The 21,749-nt window shown below is 45.5% G+C and overlaps 2 protein-coding genes across 6 annotated transcripts in view; both read left to right on the top strand.

Moving 5' to 3' along the window:
- The window catches only part of LOC109831765 (protein argonaute MEL1-like), a 26,556-nt gene extending 14,329 nt beyond the window's left edge, over nt 1-12,227 (top strand). For 3 of the 5 annotated variants that reach the window (XM_020399172.1, XM_020399174.1, XM_020399175.1), the window contains exon 19: nt 1,941-2,345. In XM_020399172.1, coding sequence (XP_020254761.1) covers nt 1,941-1,984 — 44 coding nt within the window. In that variant the 3' untranslated portion in view covers nt 1,985-2,345. Of the gene's footprint in view, nt 1-1,940; nt 2,346-11,816; nt 11,912-11,998; nt 12,031-12,114 lie in introns of those variants that run through there. The other 2 variants (XR_002244548.1, XM_020399173.1) reach the window with 2 other exon arrangements.
- LOC109831392 (keratin, type I cytoskeletal 10-like) lies at nt 12,760-13,842 on the top strand. The gene has a single exon (XM_020398718.1). The coding sequence runs from the start codon at nt 12,760-12,762 to the stop codon at nt 13,840-13,842; it is 1,083 nt and encodes a 360-aa protein (XP_020254307.1).

Genomic DNA, 21,749 nt, shown 5'->3' on the forward strand with positions numbered 1-21,749 from the left:
AAAAACACCGCTGCCAACCACCCGAACCCGCTGCCAAACACCCGAACCCGCTGCCCATTGAACCCCTTTGAACCCTAATCCCACCGAACCATACCACACCCGAACCCCTCACCACACCCGAACCCCTCCAAACCCCCCCTCTAGCCGCTGCCACCTCGTACCCCCTGCCGCACCGTGTCGAACCTAGAGTTTGTCATGGATTCCCTCGACTCAGTCCTCGAACTGATGACATGAAGAGTATATATCTCACATCGATGAGATATATAACTGTTTTTGATTCTTGTTTCCTCTGAGAAACGAGAATTTGTTTGCGATCCTGTGTCGAACCTAGAGTTTGACATGGATTCCCTCGACTCAGTCCTCGAACTGATGACATGAAGAGTATATATCTCACATCGATGAGATATATAACTGTTTTTGATTCTTGTTTCCTCTGAGAAACGAGAATTTGTTTGCGATCCTACTCTTGTTGTGCAGTAGAGGTGTTGCCGAAATTTTCACTGTACACAACAAGAGTTGGAAGAGTAGGTGACCAGGTGTTAGGTCTGAAGTCTGTTCGATGGAGATCATCAAGAAGTTGAACCCTACGGAGGTGTCAACTTTGATGAAGCTAATGAAGTTGTCGGCTGGTGAGAGCGCGGCAAAACCATCGAAGAAGTTGGAGCTTCCGACCATCGATCTGAAGCTGGATGACCCTAGTACGTACCTGAGCTGGTCACGACGGGTGAGATATACCCTTGCAGGGAGGAATCTGGAGGGTTATCTGTCAGGAGAGGTGACAGAGCCGGAGGAGAACTCAGAGGGAAGAGATGAGTGGAAGTCCACTTATATGTTGGTGTACATCTGGCTTCTCAACTCGTTGATCCCGACGATCGCCGTCACGGTGGATGACATTGAGAAGGTGAAGGACGTCTGGGAGAAGTTGATGAGGACATATGATGGAGTGGGGAATAACCTGAGGGTATTCCAGATTAAAGGAGAGATCGACGCCACAGTCCAGTGAGAGAGGACTGTACAGGAATATGCTACAGAGTTGGAGCGTCTGTGGCTGGATTATGATCATTTTTTTCCCGGGGCTAGCTGCAAGGACCCGAGATGTAAAGAGCGGGAGGCCTTTTTACAGGATAGGACTATGGTGTTTCTCAAGGGATTGACATCAGAGTTCGCTCAGCGAATCGCATTGCTGCTAGCTCAGCCAAAGATTCCCACGCTTGAGGAGGCTGTCTCTGCTATGATCCAGGAGGAGACTCGCATTCGGCTGCAGGTGGGGACATGTGGACTTCCTGTGGTGAAGTCAGCACTGGCAGCCTCTAGCAACACTGGATCTAGGGGAGAGACTCGATAATGCTACAACTGCGGTACGGTGGGTCATCTAAGACATGCTTGCACCAAGCCACCCAAGGAAGGAGATTCGGGTGGACGTGGATAGTTCGGAGGTCGTGGTCGTGATAGCAGAGGAAGAAGAAGCTGAGGTGGTCTTTACTGAGGAGGATCGTGCTCTCCTGACGATACTCAGAAAAAAACAGCAAGTAGCAGTGGATGGAGACTTGAGGAGTGGGACTGAGGAGGCATCCACTTCGTTTTTTGCCAGAGGCAACACTGTTACCTATGCTCATCCGACCAAAGGTACTGATGACATACATGCTCTTGCTTCTATGTCTCCCGACAGATCATCAGAGTGGATAGTCGACTTCGGTGCGTCTCTCCATGTGACAGATAATGCTAGTGAGTTCACATCATATACTCACTTAGCATCGCCTGATAGTATTCAAACAGCTGATGATACATTTCAGCCGGTGGTTGGTAATGGTATAGTCGATTGTACTGGTTCTATAACTTTGTCCAATGTTTTGCATGCTCCTTCCTTTCCAGTCAATCTTTTATCCATTAGTTCTATCATCCTCCAACTAAAATGCATTATTTCTTTTGATATTTTCAAGGTGATCTTTCAGGAGAAGGGGACAGGACGGAGACTTGGGACTGACACATGGCGTAATGGACTGTGGTATCTGGATCGTGAAGGGCTAGATTCAGCTTTGGTGTCAATGGTAGAGAGAGCAGGAGTAAGATCTGAGATGAGTGCTGAGAGTGTGTTGATGCTTCATCACAAACACTTGGGACATACTTCTTTCGGTGTTTTAAGTAGGTTGTATCCATCTTTATTTGAGAAAGTAAATAAAGAGAAACTTGTGTGTGATGCGCATGTAAGTTGGGAAAGCTTACTAGAAGCTCTTATGTTAGTTCTGATCATAGGAGTTCTCATGCATTTGATATGATACATTCAGATGTGTGGGGGTCGTGTTCCACAAATTCTATGAATGGATACAAGTATTTTGTTACCTTCATTGATTGCTTCTCTCGTGTTATTTGGTTATACCTGATGAAGAATAAGAGTGAAGTATTTGGCTGCTTTTAAAACTTTTATAGGTATGTTCAGACTCAATATGGAGCAGTGGTGAAGGTATTGAGATCTGATAATGGGACAGAGTACACAAACAGGGTGTTTGGAGAATACTTATCATCTCAGGGAATACAACACCAGACTACATGTCCATACACGCCAGCTCAGAATGGGGTAGCGGAAAGGCACAACAGGCATCTTTTAGAGGTTGCTAGAAGTATGATGATCTCCATGAATGTCCCAGAAACATTGTGGGGGCAAGCAGTATTGACTACAGCGGCGCTGATCAACAGAATGCCCTCGAGAGTACTGGATTGGAAGTCTCCGTGAGACATTAAAAGAAGATAATGGTGGGATTCTTTCACTGAAAGTATTTGGCCGTGTGTGCTTCGTGAAGGATAAAAGACCAGCAGTCGGGAAACTTGCCCCTAGAGCGGTGAAGTGTAATTTTTGTGGGATATTCTGCTACTCAAAAGGGATATGTTTGTTGGAGCCCGGTGGAGAAAAGGCTGTTCGTGAGCATGGATGTGTACTTTTATGAATTTGAGCCATATTACACACAGAAGGTACCCTCATCCGTTGGTGAGTCGCCCAATACTGGAAGTATGAGGCGAGAAGGGGAGAATGGTGAAAGGCAGATGACTAATGTGGAGAATAATACGGAGAAATCGATTTTCCTAACGATTCCTTAGGAAGGAGAATTGGTTGAGGAGGAGCAGGAGAATAAAGAAGAAAAGGATAAGGAGACAAGAGGTGTTAGGCCCACGACTCAGGGGGAGCTACTTACCTATAGTAGGAAGGGGAAGCAAATTATAGAAACAGTACCTACAGTGCCACTAGTGCCAAGTCCCTTATCAACGTCTGTCCCGACTCCTGAGACACCTACACTACCATCAGATTCCTCTCAAGATGATATCATTCCTCTCCTTATTCCTCCCACACCAATGTCAGTACGGATGACTACTCGTAGCAATGCGGGACATCCTCCCGATAGATATGGTTGGGATCTTACCCAGTTTGTATCATATTCTAATATCCACCCTGCACATGGAGCATTCATTACATTATTGGATTATGTTACTGTACCTAACAATTGACAGGTTTGTAGGCGTTGAAAAATGCTGAAAGGTATCCAAACACAGCTCAAAAGGAAGTCATCTAAAATGTCAAAAAAGAACACAAGTATACAGTCTTTTCTGTCCCGCACGCGAGACAGACTTGACTGTCTCGCCATGCGAGACAGTCTTTACTGTCTCGCGGGCGAGACAGACTTTTACTGTCTCGCCCACGCGAGAGTTTGAAACGTGGGAAGGCAGTTAAAACGAAAACTGCCTGACGGTTACTGTTTCCGAGACAGCATTTACTGTCTCGCGGGTCGAGACAGCAAATACTGTCTCGCCCGTCGAGACAGTAAACACTCTCCCCCCAGCCGAGACAGCAAATGCTGTCTCGCGAGTTGGTTTTCTGCCAACTATTCATCGGGGCTATAAATGCCCCCCGAAGATCATTTTTTTAGAGGGGGAATCCAAGGGCTGATCATTTGGAGCACTTCAGAGCAGACAGAGCAGAGTTCTTGAGCTTCCGGCAATCCTTTGATATTCAGGCTTTTACTTGATTTCAAGAAGAACGACTATCTTACCTTGATAAGATATCGTTTCAAGTTCTCACTTCGATAAACGAAGTTAGAATCATAAACCCCTTACGATTCAATCAGAATATGTGATTTGGTGGTCCACGGGTTAACGCACCCCCGGCACAGGCAAAGATCCCACGTAAGCAGTGATCCAAACAACGATCCTGCGTTTGTTTCTCAAGAGTTGTAATTTTTCTTTTGTTGTGTAAAAGAGGTCTTATAAAAAGGCTATTTTTCTGAATTTGTTGTAATCGAACAAAGTTATAATGAATTCCACAACAGCGACTTTTGGCGAAAACAAACTGGCGACCACAGTGGGAGCCAACGGTCTCGCGCCGAGACCGTCGTGTCGCAGCCGATCAAGATCCCGGTTGAATCAACGGTCGAGTACGAGTTCGACCAAGCCAAATTTGAAGACTATCTTTTGTCATCCTCTTCAAGATCTTCTTTATCTCACGAGTACAAAAGGATCTCACAATTGAAGAAGGCTTATATGCCAAAGAATGATAAAAGTGAAGACTCTCGTCCAATCGTTGCCGAGGCCTCCCCTCGCAACATTATCCCGGGGACCTACAAAGCCGGAAGCTCTGCTCATGACGATTCCTTCATAAATAAAGAGTTGTTCGGTCAAAGTTCGCCAATTCTGACGAAAAGGGCTCGTCAGAGGCAACGCCAACGCCTCGCTCGTCAAATGGTTAAGGTCTTGGAACAAACCGATGGAGTTCGTTATTATGCGGACTTAGAGTCGAGGAAACAACAAGTGGCTCGTCCAACTCAACGACAACCCGCTCACGTTTCGGCACAACCCACGACGGAGGAATGGATTCTTGTCAAAAGGGTTCGTTCGACCCTAAAAGAACGTATACAAAAACGTTGTGTGAAGGCTGCTCATGCTCGCGCTCTTTTACAACAAAGACGAATGAATAAGGAAACGGTGGCTAAAGAACCACCAAAATTCTACAAAATATGGATTCCAAAGTCTGAAGTTGTACAAAATCAGCATTCGGAGCCCGTTAAGATTCCATACCCGCAAGGGGATGGTTCTAAACGTATGATTCCCGACATAACCTTGGATCGCTCAAAGACAATAATAATTTGTCCTGAGATTGCCAACAAGGTCCTATATTCTCAGAAGAAAACATGTTTACTAAAAGACATAGTTATACCTGGGGGTTCATACCAACATACGATAGGATTTTCCGGCAATCATACCGATGAATCATACTATCAAGCTGGAGGTATGAACAAAACTCGAAAGAGAATTATTCGAGAAATAAATTCTTGTTGTTCCTGTGCACTATCAGAGTGCGACTGTTTCAAACGCGGCGTCATCCCGCAAAGAACCTCAGTATTCCCGAAACTTTTCACCAAAATGTCGAAGTCTAAACTGAGACATTTCCACAAGAGAAGATCAGATGTCCAAGATGACGAATTCCCTAAAGTCACCATCTACATGACTGATAAAGGAAAATCTAAGCGACGTTCAAATGAATTAAATCTTGACTTTTCCTTGGGAAGAATAGTCACGAGAATGCGTGAAGGAATACTATCAGAGGATGAATTTTCAGACACTTGTTCTGCGATCGCTTCGGATGATACAGTATCCAGCACAGGACAAATTAGAGAAGTGCTCACAATCACTGCTGATCAGTTCACTCAAATACTTCAAGAAGCTCTAGCCAAACAACGTGAAGAAATTAGAGCTGAAATGGAGTTGGCTATTCAACAAATGAGAGAACTACTAATTCAACGGCCTCAACTTCCTGAGTCCAACCAACGAGCTAAATCCAGCCGCCGCGCTCAAAATGTTGTGGACGATAGTGATCCAGAAGTGGAGGAAGTCATCATGGCTGATACACCTCCCGATGACAATAACACAGGGGGTGGTTCTATAGATCCTCCCAATAACGACATTAGGGGTGGTTCAATGACACCTTTTACAGGGGGTGGTCCAACTCATTTTCCTCAACGTCCTTTGGATAAAGACATAGGCGATCACGAGAAAATGAAAGAGCTTGAAAACAAGGTCAACGCTTTGATGACAGCTCAGGAAGTGAAGAAGACGAGTATTCCATGTCCCTATCCAAGAGAATGGGATTTAATTCCATACCCGACAAAATTCCAGCTGATTAACTTAAGAGTTCGCCGATTCAGCACTTGATTTATTTCAAGTCTCATTTGGACATGATATCTGAAAACGAGGCTTTGATGGTCCGGTCATTCGTTGGCACCCTTCGTGGGCTCGCCTTCGATTGGTACCGACGTCTCAAACCAGGGAGTATCAAATGCTGGGATGACATGGAAAGTTTGTTCCTCAGCAATTTCTTCGATGATGACACCGAAGTGTCAATCGGAACACTTCTAGATGAGAAGCAAAATGACGGAGAATCGATCGACGATTTTATCAAGCGCTTCCGTAACAAGGCAATGAATTGCAGAGACTCTGTCACAGAGGAGTTCATCCTGCAGACATGCCACAATAATTTTTTCATCGATGTCCTAGAAGCTCTGGGGGTTGTGCCATTCACAACTTGGAAAGAGTTAAAGTCTCGGGGTGAACAAGCTGAACACTTTCTTAAAAGAAAGAAAGCTGAGAGAGGCCAACCGACGACATCTGCAACTGCTGGGAATGCGACTCTCGATCCGAGGTTTCAAAAGGAGTATTCTTTCGAAGATAACGAAGCTCCAGCCATCTTGAGATACCTTCTCGATAACGACAAGATCGAATTGCCGCCTATTAAAAATCAAGAAGGTGCTAAGATGATTACGGACCCGAACTATTGTGCATACCACAGGAGGGTTCTTCATCCCACCGAGATTTGCTTTGGACTCAAAAACAAGATCCAAGCCCTAATTGATTCCGGCGTCATAACGACGAAAGAAGTCGAGTAAAGACGACCATAATACTCCATTGGGTACACGAGTATAAACTGTTTTCCCTCACTCCAAAGAGTATACGAGTATAAACTGCTTCTTCATGTAACTCTGAAAAGTATAAGAGTATAAACTGCTTCTCTATTTCACTCCAAAGAGTATATGAGTATAAACTGCTTCTTGGTCATCCAACTGAGTACAATTTTAAACCCAATTTCGCAAAGAAAGCTGAGGGTGGATGATTTATGTAAACGTGAAGTTCCTGGAGAATCTTATATTCTTAAGGATAACCCGAGTATGCGACTAAGGATAACGTACTCCTCGTTACACCCAGTTTTGCAAAGAAAACTAGGGGTGGGTAATTCATGTAACGGGAAGTTCCCGGAAGAATGTTAAATGTGATATTCTTAGGGATAACCCGATCATTATGAACAAAGTGATAAACACTAAAATCCTACTATGATTTCCGAATACTCTTTTGCTGAGATGAGATTCAATCACCTCTTTAGATCAATCTTTCCTCACAAAACTCAAATTGAACGATCAAACCTTTAAACAGTTAGGATCGTCTCAAATTCTCATCTTGGTTAAACCTTTAAACAGTTAGGACCAAAGCCAAAATCCCCTCTCGATTCGTTCCATGAACGAGAGGTCCACAAATTGAACGGTCAAACCTTTAAACAGTTAGGACCAAAGCCAAAATCCCCTCTCGATTCGTTCCATGAACGAGAGGTCCACAAATTAAACGATCAAACCTTTAAACAGTTAGGATCGTCTCAAATTTTCTTTTGGTCAAACCTTTAAACAGTTAGGACCAAAGCCAAAATCCCCTCTCGATTCGTTCCATGAACGAGAGGTCCACAAATTAAACGATCAAACCTTTAAACAGTTAGGATCGTCTCAAATTCCCATCTTGGTCAAACCTTTAAACAGTTAGGACCAAAACCAAAATCCCCTCTCGATTCGTTGCATGAACGAGAGGTCCACAAATTGAGCGATCAAACCTTCCTACAGTTAGGATCGTCTCAAAACTCCCACTTGGTCAAACCTTACTACAGTTAGGACCACAACTAAAATCTCTTCTCGATTCATTTCAAGAACGAGAAGTCCACTTTCAGTTGAATAATCAAACCTTATGACAGTTAGGATTATTCAAACCCGTCCGGATTCTCTAAGTGGAGATCCCACTTTGAGTTTCCTTTGCATCAGGAGATAGAATATAAAATTCTTCCTCTCCGATTTCGGGTTCATCTCTACCAACAAAAAAGAGATCAGGAGATAGAATATAAAATTCTTCCTCTCCGATTCTGGGTTCATCTCTACCAACAAAAAAGAGACCAGGAGATAGAATATAAAATTCTTCCTCTCTGATTCTGGGTTCATCCCTACCAACAAAAAAAGAGACCAGGAGATAGAATATAAAATTCTTCCTCTCCAGGAGTGGGTTCATCTCTATCAACAAAAAAGAGACCATATCACTCCAAAGAGTATACGAGTATAAACTGTTCCTCGATACTCCAATAGGTATACGAGTCTAAACTGTTTCCCTAATCTCAACAGGAAGCTTCTGGAGAATATTACTCAGAATATTCTTAAGAATAACCTGAATACTCCAATAGGTACACGAGTCTAAACTGTTTCCCTATTATCAATAGGAAGTTTCTGGAGAATATTACTCAGAATATTTTTAAGAATAACCTGACAACCTGTGTTCTTATGAAGACTGATAATCCAATATCAATTTGATGACAAAAGCTGAATTCGCAAGTACAAGTTCCAGCTTCAAATCAAGATATCGACAACGGTCAAGCGACAAACGCGAGTCCGTGAGAATTTTAACTATTCTACAAAGAACTGAATAGATTAAAGAAAGAAGAGATCAAGTATTGAAGCCATCTACAGGTTCTTCTATACGATCTACTCAACCAAGCGTTGAAAAGATTATAAGTAAGACCTATCTTATCCAAAGCATCCCAGAACTCCTCTATAAAAGATTGAGTCTGGAATACTTTGGAGGGGGTATCTGTAGGCGTTGAAAAATGTTGAAAGGTATCCAAACACAGCTCAAAAGGAAGTCATCTAAAATGTCAAAAAAGAACACAAGTATACAGTCTTTTCTGTCTCGCACGCGAGACAGACTTGACTGTCTCGCCGTGCGAGACAAGTCTTTACTGTCTTTCGCGGGCCGAGCAGACTTGACTGGCTCTCGCCGGCGAGACAGTCCTTTACTGTCGTCGCCCACGCGGACGACAGCTCGCACTGTCATCGCCAAGCGAGACAGTCTTTACTTCTCGTCAAGCCGAGACAGTCTTTACTGTCTCGGTGAGACAGCTCTCAGGAAGCGTCAAAACCACTTCTCGGTAACGCCTGGCCACGTGCTCCATTAACTGCACAGACGTGGAAAAATCGTCGGGCGAATCACGCAGTGATAACTGCCAAAACTAACGGACGTTTGAACGGTGGGGAACGGCCATTAAAAACGAAAAACTGCCCTGCCGACAGGTTCGTCTTGCGAAGGACAGCATTTACTGTCTCCGCGGGCTGACGACAGACAACACCTGTCTCGCCCAGCCGAGACAGCAAACACTGTCCCTCGCCAGCGAGACGAGCAATGCTGTCTCGACGCCAGCCGAGACAGCAAAATGCTGTCCTGCAGAGTTTGGTATTCGTCTTGGCCAACTGCGTTCATCGGCGGCTATAAATGCCCCCCAAGGGCCATTTTTGAGGACGGAATCCAGAAGGGCTCATTCATTTGGAGCACTCAGAGCCAGACAGACAGAGTACTCGAGCTTCTGTAACTCCTTGATATTCAGGCTTTGACTTGATTTCAAGAAGAACGACTATCTTACCTTGATAAGATATCGTTTCAAGTTCTCACTTCGATAAACGAAGTCAGAATCATAAACCCCTCACGATTCAATCAGAATCTGTGATTTGGTGGTCCACGGGTTAACGCACCCCCGGCACAGGCAAAGATCCCACGTAAGCAGTGATCCAAACAACGATCCTGCGTTTGTTTCTCAAGAGTTATAATTTTCCTTTTGTTGTGTAAAAGAGGTCTTATAAAAAGGCTATTTTTCTGAATTTGTTGTAATCGAACAAAGTTATAATGAATTCTACAACAGCGACTTTTGGCGAAAACAAGGTTGCTAAGGATCCAAAGTGGAAAGCAGCTATGCATGAGGAGCTAGGAGCTCTTGAGAAGAACCGCACTTGGGAGCTAGTAAAATTACGAGAATGGAAGAGAGCAGTTGGGTGCAAGTGGGTCTTCACTGTGAAGCAGAATCCAGATGGATAAGTTGAGAGCTACAAGGCTCGTCTGGTGGTAAAAGGGTATAGTCAGACATATGGCATCGATTATGATGAGACTTTTGCATCGGTGGCGAAGATGAGCACTGTTCAGACCTTAATCTCTCTGGCAGTAAATGGTAGATGGAAGCTACACCAACTAGATGTGAAGAACACATTTCTTCATGGAGATCTAGTGGAGGAGGTATACATGGAGATACCATCAGGATTTGGTGTAGATCAGACAGTGGGAAATATCTGTAGATTGAAGAAGTCTCTCTATGGACTGAAGTAGTCTCCTCGTGCTTGGTTTGACAGATTCAGAAGGGCTATGATTGGTATGGGGTACCAGCAGATCAACGCCGACCATACCGTGTTCTTTTGACGGAGTGGAGGCCACATTATCATGCTGGCGGTATATGTGGATGATATGATTATTACAAGAGATGATGAGAAGGAGATTGCCCAACTCAAAGTAAGACTGAGTACAAAATTCGAGGTGAAAGATCTTGATTTGCTTCGATACTTTTTTGGAATAGAGATAGCTCGAGGAGCGGAGAGAATCGTCCTATCCCAGAGAAAGTATGCTCTGGATCTTCTCAAAGAGACATGGATGTTAGGGTGCAAACCTGCAACTACACCGATCGACCAGAAGTTCAAGCTAGGTGCTGAGGCTGGAGAACCAGTTGATCGTGATAGATACCAGAGACTGGTGGGAAGGTTAATCTATTTGAGTCACACACGTCCTGATATCTCTTTTGCAGTAAGCGTGGTGAGTCGTTACATGCACGATCCGAGGAAGAGTCATATGGACGCTGTGTACCAGATTCTGAGATATTTGAAGAGTGCCTCTGGAAAGGGGCTGATATTCAGAAAGAATGGACATGTGAGCATCGAGAGTTATTGCGACTCAGATTGGGCTAGCTGTGCTGATGACAGGAGGTCCACCTCAGGATACTGTATCTTTATAGGAGGCAACTTGGTCTCGTGGAAGAGCAAGAAGCAGTCAGTGGTGGTGAGATCAACAGCTGAAGTAGAGTATAGAGCTATGGCCTTAGGAGTCGCGGAATTGTTATGGTTGAAGAGTATGTTGGTGGAGCTGAAACTGGATCAAGGAGCAAAGATGAAACTGTGGTGTGATAACAAGTCAGCCATCAGTATCGCTAATAACCCAGTGCAGCATGATAGAACCAAACACATCGAGATCGATAGGTTCTTCATCAAAGAGAAGTTAGACAGTGGATTACTGGAGTTAAGTCATGTTTTATCGCTGCGTCCGAGCTTCCAGACACTGCGTTTGAATGCAGAATTCACGCCAGAACGCGGATTTTGCGTCCGAGCTGTTGACATATTAGAATAGTTGAGGGGTTATTTGTAAGATGTATTTGTAGGGGGCCTATATAAGCCCATGTGTTGACATATTAGAATAGTTGAGGGGTTATTTGTAAGATGTATTTGTAGGGGGCCTATATAAGCCCATGCTATTTCATTAATATGATTAGGGTTTTCACTTCAACTGCAGCCATGCTGGCATACTGGTAAAAACTATTATTCGCTGGTTCTCATTCAGATTCTGCCGGTCAAGTTATTGTTCTTGAAACTGTGCTGATCCTTTCACAGGGCACTAGCAGACCTGCACATTATCATGTGCTCTGGGATGAGAATGGGTTCTCTGCTGATCAGCTTCAAGGGCTAACCTATAGTTTGTGCTACACGTATGTCTCATTGTCCTTGTTCTTTATTTAGCTTGCAATTCTTATTCTTTATTACTTGATAGTTTCTCTGGTTTTGATTGACTACAGTTATGCTCGATGCACCCGTTCAGTATCAGTTGGTAATTTATCTCTTCTGCTTTCACTTCCAAGTGCTTTTCTCTTTCCTTTGTATTGTTTCATATTTTTTTCGTTCCCGTTTGCAGTTCCACCAGTTTACTATGCGCATCTTGCTGCCTTTCTAGCGAGGTACTACGTTGAGGGGGGGTGCTGACATTCGTTCAATTCCACACGTCAAGGATAATGTCAAAGAAGTCATGTTTGTGAGTTGTAATCAGTCCAAGGATTGTTAGTTAGTAGAATTCTAATTAGAGTAGAATACTAGTTAGTAGATAGGTTTCTAGTTATTGGATAAGATTAGAATTGCAATCTTAATCCTATATATATGTAAACAATTGATGAGTTTTGTTACAACGTGAATAAAAACTTAAAAGAGAAAGTTCCTGCCTCTCCTCTGTTCGTTCTCTCTTTTCTCTGTCTACAGGTTCTGTTTTTTGTGTTCACCAACAAAACAGACCCGGAGCTCTCAGTTTGTTGTTGTTCGGTCCCAAAGGAAAGGTGCCAGGTCCGGCCAATAGCAAGTGCAGGAGCAGAGACTAAAAGAAAATCCCTGCAGCAAATCCTTTGTGTGTTCTTTGGTGTTCGGTTCCTAAAAAAATCAGCCAGGGAAGTTTTTGTCTTTCAGGTTTTTATAAAAGCTTACAACTTTGATACTTGGGCCGATCCCACTTCAAAACCAACAAGTGGTATCAGAGCGGTGTATGCCTAAGTACCAACCCAGATCTGAAGAGATGACGAATTTGGAGAAGATGACGACCAAGGTGGGTTCCCTCTCTCTTCAATACCCGATGCTATCGAGGGAAAACTATGCTTCGTGGGCGATCAAGATGAAAGTCTACATGAAGGCTCAAGACGTGTGGGATGCCATTGAGCCCGCGGCAGGCGCGTCCGTGGAACACAGGAAGGATCAGATGGCGTTGGCGGCCATCTACCAGGGGATTCCTGAAGAGACTTTGATGGTGATCGCAGAGAAGCAAACGGCAAAAGAGGCATGGGAGACGTTGAAAACAATGCATCTAGGAGCGGATCGTGTGAGGAACGCGAAGGTGCAGACCTTGAAGTCCGAGTTCGAACTTCTCCGGATGAAGGAGAATGACAACGTCGACGATTTTTCGACGAAGTTGACAGGAGTCGTCAACAAGATCCGGGCTTTAGGCGGCGAGATGGAGGAGAACTACGTCGTCAGAAAGCTACTTCGGGCGGTACCGGAGAGATTCCTTACTATCGTCTCCACGATTGAACAGTTCGGGGACATCGACGACATGACACTCGAGGAGGCGATCGGGCGCCTCAAAGCCCACGAGGAGAGGGCACGTGTTTTTCGAAACAACGTCGACGATCACCTATTGTTGACGCATGCGGAGTGGCAAGCAAGGAGCAAGAAGAACGGCGGAGGCTTCCTCTCAACACCTACAACCAATGATGGCAGCGGTCGAGGACGAGGTCGCGGGGCCGGTCGTGGGCGTGGCCGTGGCCAAAGAGGCCGAGGCGGACAGCAGTACCACGGCAGCGGGCAGCAGCACCACGCTGCCCAAGCAGGCCGCGGAGGGGAGCACGGCGGCCAGGCAGGCCGAGGCGGCTTCGGCGGCAGAGGAGGACGTCCAGGAGGTGGTTTCGGCCATGGAGGTGCAGCTCGCCAGGAGGGGGAGAGTAGCACAAGCGGTGGTCGAGACAAATCCAACATCAAATGCTTCAATTGCGGAGTATACGGGCACTTTCAGTCGGAGTGTCACAAGCAACGCCACAACCATGAACAGGAGGCTCATCTCACCCGTGCATATGACGAGGAGCCAACCTTGGATGATGGCTTGTAGAAGAATCGCGCAAGGGTCGTGTTAGCTTAATCGAGGGAAGAAGGTGATGCGGATTTACTTTAGCAGGCGGGGGAGGTCACATGTTTACAACAAGCACATGGTATCTTGACAACGGGAGCTAGCAATCACGATGAACGCCGGGCCGGCTCAGCCAGCTGAGACATAGTTTAAGGAGCATCGACGAGAAATCAAGGGAAGGCACGTGCCAGTTGGTGATGATCGCGGTGTAGGGGCTTCAACTCGCTCTTTCAGTGAACAACTGGCGATGCAAAGGCTACTACCTGACGGTATATTAGCATTCCGCAGTTTGTGAAATCTAACATTTATGTAGCCTTGTTGCAGATGATGTCTTGAAGATAGGAAGCAACCGTTGTGATTTCTGGTGAGTTCCTGAGGGTGTTCTGATAGGCAGACGGTGCCCTCGTTGATGAGGGTGACACGTTCCAACTAACCGATTGTACAGGACTAGAGTTAAAGACTTGAAGCCGGCGTGTTTCGATGACGAACATGTAACGGATCAGCTATGGGTTATGCATGCCCGCCTTGGGCATAGTCAATTTCGTTCGCCCTCCAGATGATGACTGAAATAAGAGGATGGCTTTCCGGTATTGCTGCGAAGATGCTTGCAGCAGCCGAATCAACTATGCGAAGGATGCCTTGTTCGGCCTAAAAGGCAAGCAAGACTGCAGATTTCCCCTTCGCAAAGCAAACTTCACGAGCTCAGAGGCCGGGCTGGAATTACTACATGCTGAGCCTATGTCGGTCCTATGCACGCCATCCACCTTGGCGGGTAACAGCTACTCTCCTTCTTATTGTTGGATGATGCTTCAGCGATGCGCTGTGGGTATACATGTAGGGAAGGGCCAATGAGAGTCAGCTTGTGAGACCTTTCAACGAAGTTCAAAACAGAGGTTGAGACATGCATCGTGAGCGCACAAAAGATGAGACAATTGAGAGACTTTTGGATCGTCGGTGGCGGAATTCTTGTCCAGAGGTTCACAAAACTGTGTGATAGACCTACGGGCATCAAAAACGTGCATCTCACTGCAGCCGTCCACCCTGCAGCAAAAGCGGTGTACGTGAGTAGGCGTAATCGGCACCGGTGATGGACATGGCAAGAGGAGCCTACAAATGAGTGTCTATAGCTATGGAAAATGTGGGGCGAAGCGGTTAGGCTGCCAGCAGACGGAATGATATACTATTCGGCTCACCCAACCGGGGAGTCTAACCACCAAGGCATTGCAGCGACCACACCCCTACGACTTGTGTTATATTGGTAAGCAAACGCACCAGCCATAAGACTACCTTGAGAGTTTTTTTGATGTCATGCGCCATGGTGAAGATTGCAGGTCGCTTCGCACAAGAAACTGCGACGACCGAGACGCCAAATAAGGTGTAATTAGGATGTACCGAGAAGGAAAGGTAGCAAAAGCGGCTTGCGCGCTCTACGACTCAACCATGAAATAACGTGTCAGTAGGGATGTCGTCTTCGAAGGAAGGAGGGAAAGAATGGGATAATGGAGGCGGCAGATTGGGAGACGTAGAACCACTCAGGCTCGGGTATGAGTTCGGCAGGGAACGGGACTGCAGCAGGGCGGGCGGGCAGCAGCAAGCTGGCGCAACACACCGGTGCATCCGCCTGGCAGTCCAAACTGGAGCAGGCAGGCCAGTCCGGTTTTCTGACAGCAAGAAAGTCCAGTTTTGGACTTGCCGAGCAACCGCCAAGAACAGCCACAGAATTGGTGCTGTCGGGCGAGTAAGTCATTGGCAGCCAGGGCAATCCGCGCTATTGGAGCCCACGAGGAGGCGCAATGCTGGGCAGTTTTCAAGGGCCGAACGCAGTCCGCAAGTCACGCCCGCGTGGGTCGCAGGCAGCGTTCGGCCGAACGCAGTCACAGTCTGTTCGCAGGTTTCAGAATACATGCAGCGATGCGACTTTCGCGACGTACGCTATCGGATCCCTTGGCTGACATTCTATGCGGCAGACGGAGGTGATTGATCTCCCTGCAGAAGAATTATTCCTGATTTCTGAAGAACCTGCAAGCTACATTGAGGCTGCAACAGATCAAGAATGGCGGACAGCCATGGAGAAGGAATTGGAGGCCATCGAGAAGAACAAGACTTGGGTACTCACGGAGTTACCGCGGGGTTCCAAACCCATTGGTCTCAAATGGGTGTACAAGCTGAAGAAGGACAATGAAGGCAACATTCTCAAGCACAAAGCAAGACTTGTAGCAAAAGGGTACGTCCAGCAGCAAGGCGTGGACTTCGATGAGGTGTTTGCACCTGTGGCGAGGCTTGATACCATCAGAATAATCCTCGCTATATCAGCACAGAACGGGTGGGAGGTGCACCATTTGGATGTGAAGTCGGCATTCCTAAATGGTGATCTCCAGGAAGAAGTTTATGTGGTTCAACCTGAAGGGTTCGTTGTGAAGAATCAAGAGCACAAGGTCTACAAGCTTTCAAAGGCACTCTACGGTCTACGCCAAGCACCTCGGGCATGGAACACGCGCCTCGACAAGTGCATGAAGGGCATCGGATTTGCAAGATGCACTCAGGAGCAGGCGGTATACACAAGGAGTAACAGAGGGGATACACTCATTGTTGGCGTGTACGTGGACGACTTGATCGTTACGGGCTTGAGGGCGGATGAGATAAAGTTTTTCAAGCAACAAATGATGAAGGAGTTCGAGATGAGTGACCTTGGATTGCTTTCCTATTATCTTGGTATCGAGGTGGATCAGCGAGATGATTGTATTGCACTAAGGCAGGCGGCCTATGCGAAGAAGGTTTTGGGTCAGTTCGGCATGATGGATTGCAACCCGACGCAATATCCTATGGAAACAAAGCTAAAGCTTGGAAAGGATTCCGAAGGAACACCGGTGGACGTGACGGAGTATAGACGCATTATCGGATCTTTGAGGTATCTAACTCACACCCGACCCGATATCACATATGCCGTGGGGATTGTGAGTAGGTACATGGAGCACCCTACAGTTTTGCATCGACAGGTTGTCAAGCATATTTTGAGGTACGTGAAGGGTACTATGTCCTACGGATTGGTGTACAAATGAGGTCGAGGCAATGAAGAGTTGGTGGGATTCACTGACAGTGATCTTGCGGGAGATGTTGATGACAGGCGCAGCACAGGCGGCATGGCATTTTATCTAGGTGACAGTTTGGTCACTTGGACATCACAGAAGCAGAAGACGGTGGGCGATTGCTTTGATGAAGAATCCAGTTTTCCATGGAAGAAGCAAGCATATCGACACACGTTTTCACTTCATTCGTGAGTGTGTTGAGCGAGGACAGATTAAAGTGGAGTTCGTGAGCACGAGCGAGCAGCGAGCGGATATTCTCACGAAGGCACTAGCAAGGGTGAAGTTCATCGAGATGCGAGAACTGCTAGGAGTAAGGGACTTGGAATCTCGTCCAGATTAAGGGGGAGAATGGATATTCTCACGAAGGCACTAGCAAGGGTGAAGTTCATCGAGATGCGAGAGCTTCTAGGAGTAAGGGACTTGGAATCTCGTCCAGATTAAGGGGGAGAATGTGAGTTGTAATCAGTCCAAGGATTGTTAGTTAGTAGAATTCTAATTAGAGTAGAATACTAGTTAGTAGATAGGTTTCTAGTTATTGGATAAGATTAGAATTGCAATCTTAATCCTATATATATGTAAACAATTGATGAGTTTTGTTACAACGTGAATAAAAACTTAAAAGAGAAAGTTCCTGCCTCTCCTCTGTTCGTTCTCTCTTTTCTCTGTCTACAGGTTCTGTTTTTTGTGTTCACCAACAAAACAGACCCGGAGCTCTCAGTTTGTTGTTGTTCGGTCCCAAAGGAAAGGTGCCAGGTCCGGCCAATAGCAAGTGCAGGAGCAGAGACTAAAAGAAAATCCCTGCAGCAAATCCTTTGTGTGTTCTTTGGTGTTCGGTTCCTAAAAAAATCAGCCAGGGAAGTTTTTGTCTTTCAGGTTTTTATAAAAGCTTACAACTTTGATACTTGGGCCGATCCCACTTCAAAACCAACAATGTTCTATTGTTGAAAGAGGGGAGTGCGTGCTTTTTTGTTTCTGTGAAGTTTATGGACAGTTGGTTTTGATGAGCCCTCGGGTTTTTGGCAGGCTTACCTGACTTCTTTACTTACTAACCCATCGTGTTGCCAAGTATACTCTGGCCAATTTTGGGGTTATTTTTTGTTTTAGTCGATAATGTGAAGTTGATGAACAGTTGATGCTGTCTGTTTCGTCTACATGTTAGCCATTGCATTAGCAAGTAATACTCTGGTCGACTTTGTCTATATAATGCATGTCTTCTGTCGAGTTAAAATGTCTTTTACTCTCGACTCTTTTTCCCGTTCCTGGTAAAATGAATTACTATGCTTTCTGCTCCTTTGTTGTGGTTTTGCTGAACTGAGGTAACCTGTGGATATCAGAGTTGTCTCCTTTTAAACCGGGATTCTGTTATTCAATTTACTAGTTAATAAATCCACTACTCGACAGCAAGATGATTAATAATCACCCTCCATTATTCAACTTACTGGTGAAAAATATTTGATTAATTTATGTATGAAGCAGCTCTTTAAGTTATACCCGTAAGAATGATGGAAACTTTTATAGTTTTTCAACAATAAATGTTATATGGACGTACAGCGTACCTCGTAACCCGCTCCATAGCTTTCTAAAGAGCTCATACCCCCTCCCCCCCCCATCTTTTATTGTTTATTAATTTTGTGCTCCTTATCCCATTTTTTGGTTTCTTTCTTGGGAAGATCGTGTAAGCCCCAAAAAGTAAAACCTTTATGTGCTGCAGCCCCTCCATTTTTTTAAATGTGGTTCAACCCTAAAAAATATCACATCAATAAATGGTTTGTAATGGATTCCACAAAGAAATTGATTTCCGACGCAAACAGTTATTCCTATCATAATGCTTTATGGTCCATCAAAATATTGCTAGTTAAAGCAGATTGAGCATCACGCATAACCAAGCCTATAATTGATTACAATCTATTTGGTAATGATTTTAGTAATGCCTTTATTGACAAAATTACAGCATGCACTAGGTCTAAGGGAGATGTGATTGCGAGTGCATTTAGAAAATGAAGAAATTTTTAAAACCGACCCACTTTTTGCCACATCAGCTTAATCCCATTCTTAAACAGTCGGGGTTGGCAACCCCGACTGTTTAGGAGGTTGTTAAACCCCAATTAGAAGTCTTAAACTCGGTTTTTGCTATCCTAAATAGTCGGGGTTGACAACCCCGACTAATTAGGAAATGAGATTAAGCTGACGTGGTAAAAAGTGGGTCGATTTTGATAAAAAAAAAAAAAATGGGTCGGTTTTGAAAATAAAAACATGGTTTGGGTCGGTTTTGAAAATTTCTTCTTTAGAAAATTATCTTTTTGAAGGATATAACCTTAAAGCCATTTCACGTTTCAAACAAGTATCAAAATCACGACCATCTCTCATCTTCAGCCCCTCCTTCAAAACCTCCCATCACCAACAATCCAAACAGAACCCTCTCCTCTTCGTAACAACACCCAAATTCGATGGACAATACCGCCAAATCCACTTTCACATGCTAAATAAGTGAGTAGCAGGAAAAAAAACCCTAGACCGAGAAATCACAGAAATGTCACTAAGAGTAGTGCGCTCCCACAAGCTCGTCTTCTCCTGCCTCGATCTAGTCTGCATGTATGATGTTGACCATATTTACATTTGAAATCCGACGAAAAAGGAGCAGATGATAACTTTACCCGAGAAATCTTCATGATACAACAGCAGGGGTCAGCGTGTGGCGTTTGTAATGAGGACAATTTTTTTTTAAAAAGAACCGTTTTCTAACTTTAATGTGCAAAATCGACCGGTTCAAAAAGAAATTAGCAAAATCGATCCTTTTCAAATGAAAAGGGTCGATTTGGCTGATGTGAACTTTTTTTAGAGTGCACGGGACTGCTGGTCCCGTGCATCCAATCTCTCTCTCCTTACTCACCTGCGCTCAGCTCTCTCTCTCTCTCTCTCTCTCTCTCTCTCTTTCTCTCTCTCTCTCTCTCATTCCCTCACGCGCGCACACACACACACTCTCTCTCACATTCCCTCTCTCTCCAATCAATTCTCTCTCTACCCTCAAAAGAAACCCACCCCAGATCCCTATTCCCCATCCCTATCTCTCTCGTTTTCATCTCCTTCCCCTCTTCATCTCTTCTCCCTCCCCAAGAGAACTCAGCCAACCCCCAAGTCGAGTTCCTCTTTCCCCTAGCTCCGACCTTCAGCACCGACGCCGACGACCACCGCCCTCCTCACTCAAGCGCCTCCCTACAGCCCACTGTAGGCGTCTAAAAATGCATATGGGTGTCCGTACACAACTCGAGGCGAAGAGAAGACAACGAACGTCGTTATCCGAGTCTAAGAGGATTATCTGTCGTCGACAAGCGCCTGAAGCAAAACGGCGAACCAAGTGGCTTGCGCGCTTAACAATCAGCTCGCGCGCGTCGATCAACACGCGCTCGTTAATTAGTTCGTGCGCGTCGGTCAGCGCACGCTCGTCAATTAGCTCGCGCGCGTTGGTCAAACACGCGCGCGTCAATCAGTTCGTGCGTGTCGATCAACACGCGCTTGTTAATTAGTTCGTGCGCGTCGGTTAGCGTGCGCTCGTCGGTCAACACGCGCGCTTCACTCAGCTCGCGTGCGTCGGTCAACACGCGCGCTTCAATCAACACGCGTGCGTCAATCAGTTCGTACACGTCGATCAACACGTGCACGTCAACCAACACGCGCAAGTCAACCAACGCGCGTTCGATGGTCAGTCTCGCGACGAAGCGTACAAGTCAACAAATCGACCGAATACGCGAAAAGAATAAGACTCGGAAGAAAATACCAGGGAGAGACAAAAGTCGGCGGACCTGCGCTAGCGCAGGACGGGACAGACCGACCCACGCAAGCGCGGGTCGGATTGGATCCGACCAGCACAAGCGCGGGTCTGATTCGCCCCCGTGCGCTGTTTCGACCCCTGTTCGGGTTTTGACGGTTTTTCTCGGGATTTATTGGTTTCTGAGCATCCAAACTGATCTGATATCATCCCCAAACGTTGTTAATCAGTTATTAACTAAAGATAAGGACGAATCATTCATTCTTATCCAAAAAAACCCCAACCGAAGCCTATAAATAGGGGCTCAGGGGTTCATTTCAAGGGGGGCGATTTATTATCAAGACGAGGAGGTGCTGCTGGATTGAGGAGTCAAGGAGCACGAATTTTAGCGAAGGCAAATCAGATCTCGGCGAATCCCGGCATAAAGAAGGAGTCATTCGAAGGATCCGAAGCCCTACACGTCCGTTCCTTGAGATTAGGCTTGGTCTTAATCTCGAGAAGAGCCCTAATTTCGCTTGGTCGATCTCAGCGCTTCAAATCAAAAAACTTACTCGGCGAAGGCGAAGCTCTGCCGAATTTTCAGCAACCGGATCTGATCAAAGGTGGTCCACGGATAAACCCCGGCATAGGCAAAGATCCCACACAAAGCAATAGGCGATAAACACTTGTTGCGTGTTGTTTGAACGAGAATTGTAACTTTTATTTTCATTGTGTAAAGCAATAGGCGATAAACACTTGTTGCGTGTTGTTTGAACGAGAATTGTAACTTTTATTTTCATTGTGTAAAGGTCTTATAAAAAGACCGATCTTTTTAAACTTATTGTAACGATCAAAGTTGTAATGAGTTATACAATGAAGAAAATAATTTTCGACGAAAACAAACTGGCGACCACAGTGGGAGCCAACGTTCTCGCTGCCGAGGCCGTCGTGTCGCAACCGATAATTAATATTCCGGTTGAAGAGGTTGTCGAGTACGAGTTCGACCAACAGAAGTATGAAGACCTCTCGTCCTCCTCCTCCAGATCCTTCGCTTCTTG

Source organism: Asparagus officinalis, chromosome 2, assembly GCF_001876935.1.
Source record: "Asparagus officinalis chromosome 2, Aspof.V1, whole genome shotgun sequence".
NCBI classification, from domain to species: Eukaryota; Viridiplantae; Streptophyta; class Magnoliopsida; order Asparagales; family Asparagaceae; genus Asparagus; species Asparagus officinalis.

Coding starts and splice junctions, on each gene's coding strand:
- LOC109831392 (XM_020398718.1), top strand. CDS start 12,760: ATGACGAATTTGGAGAAGATGACGACCAAGGTGGGTTCCCTCTCTCTT.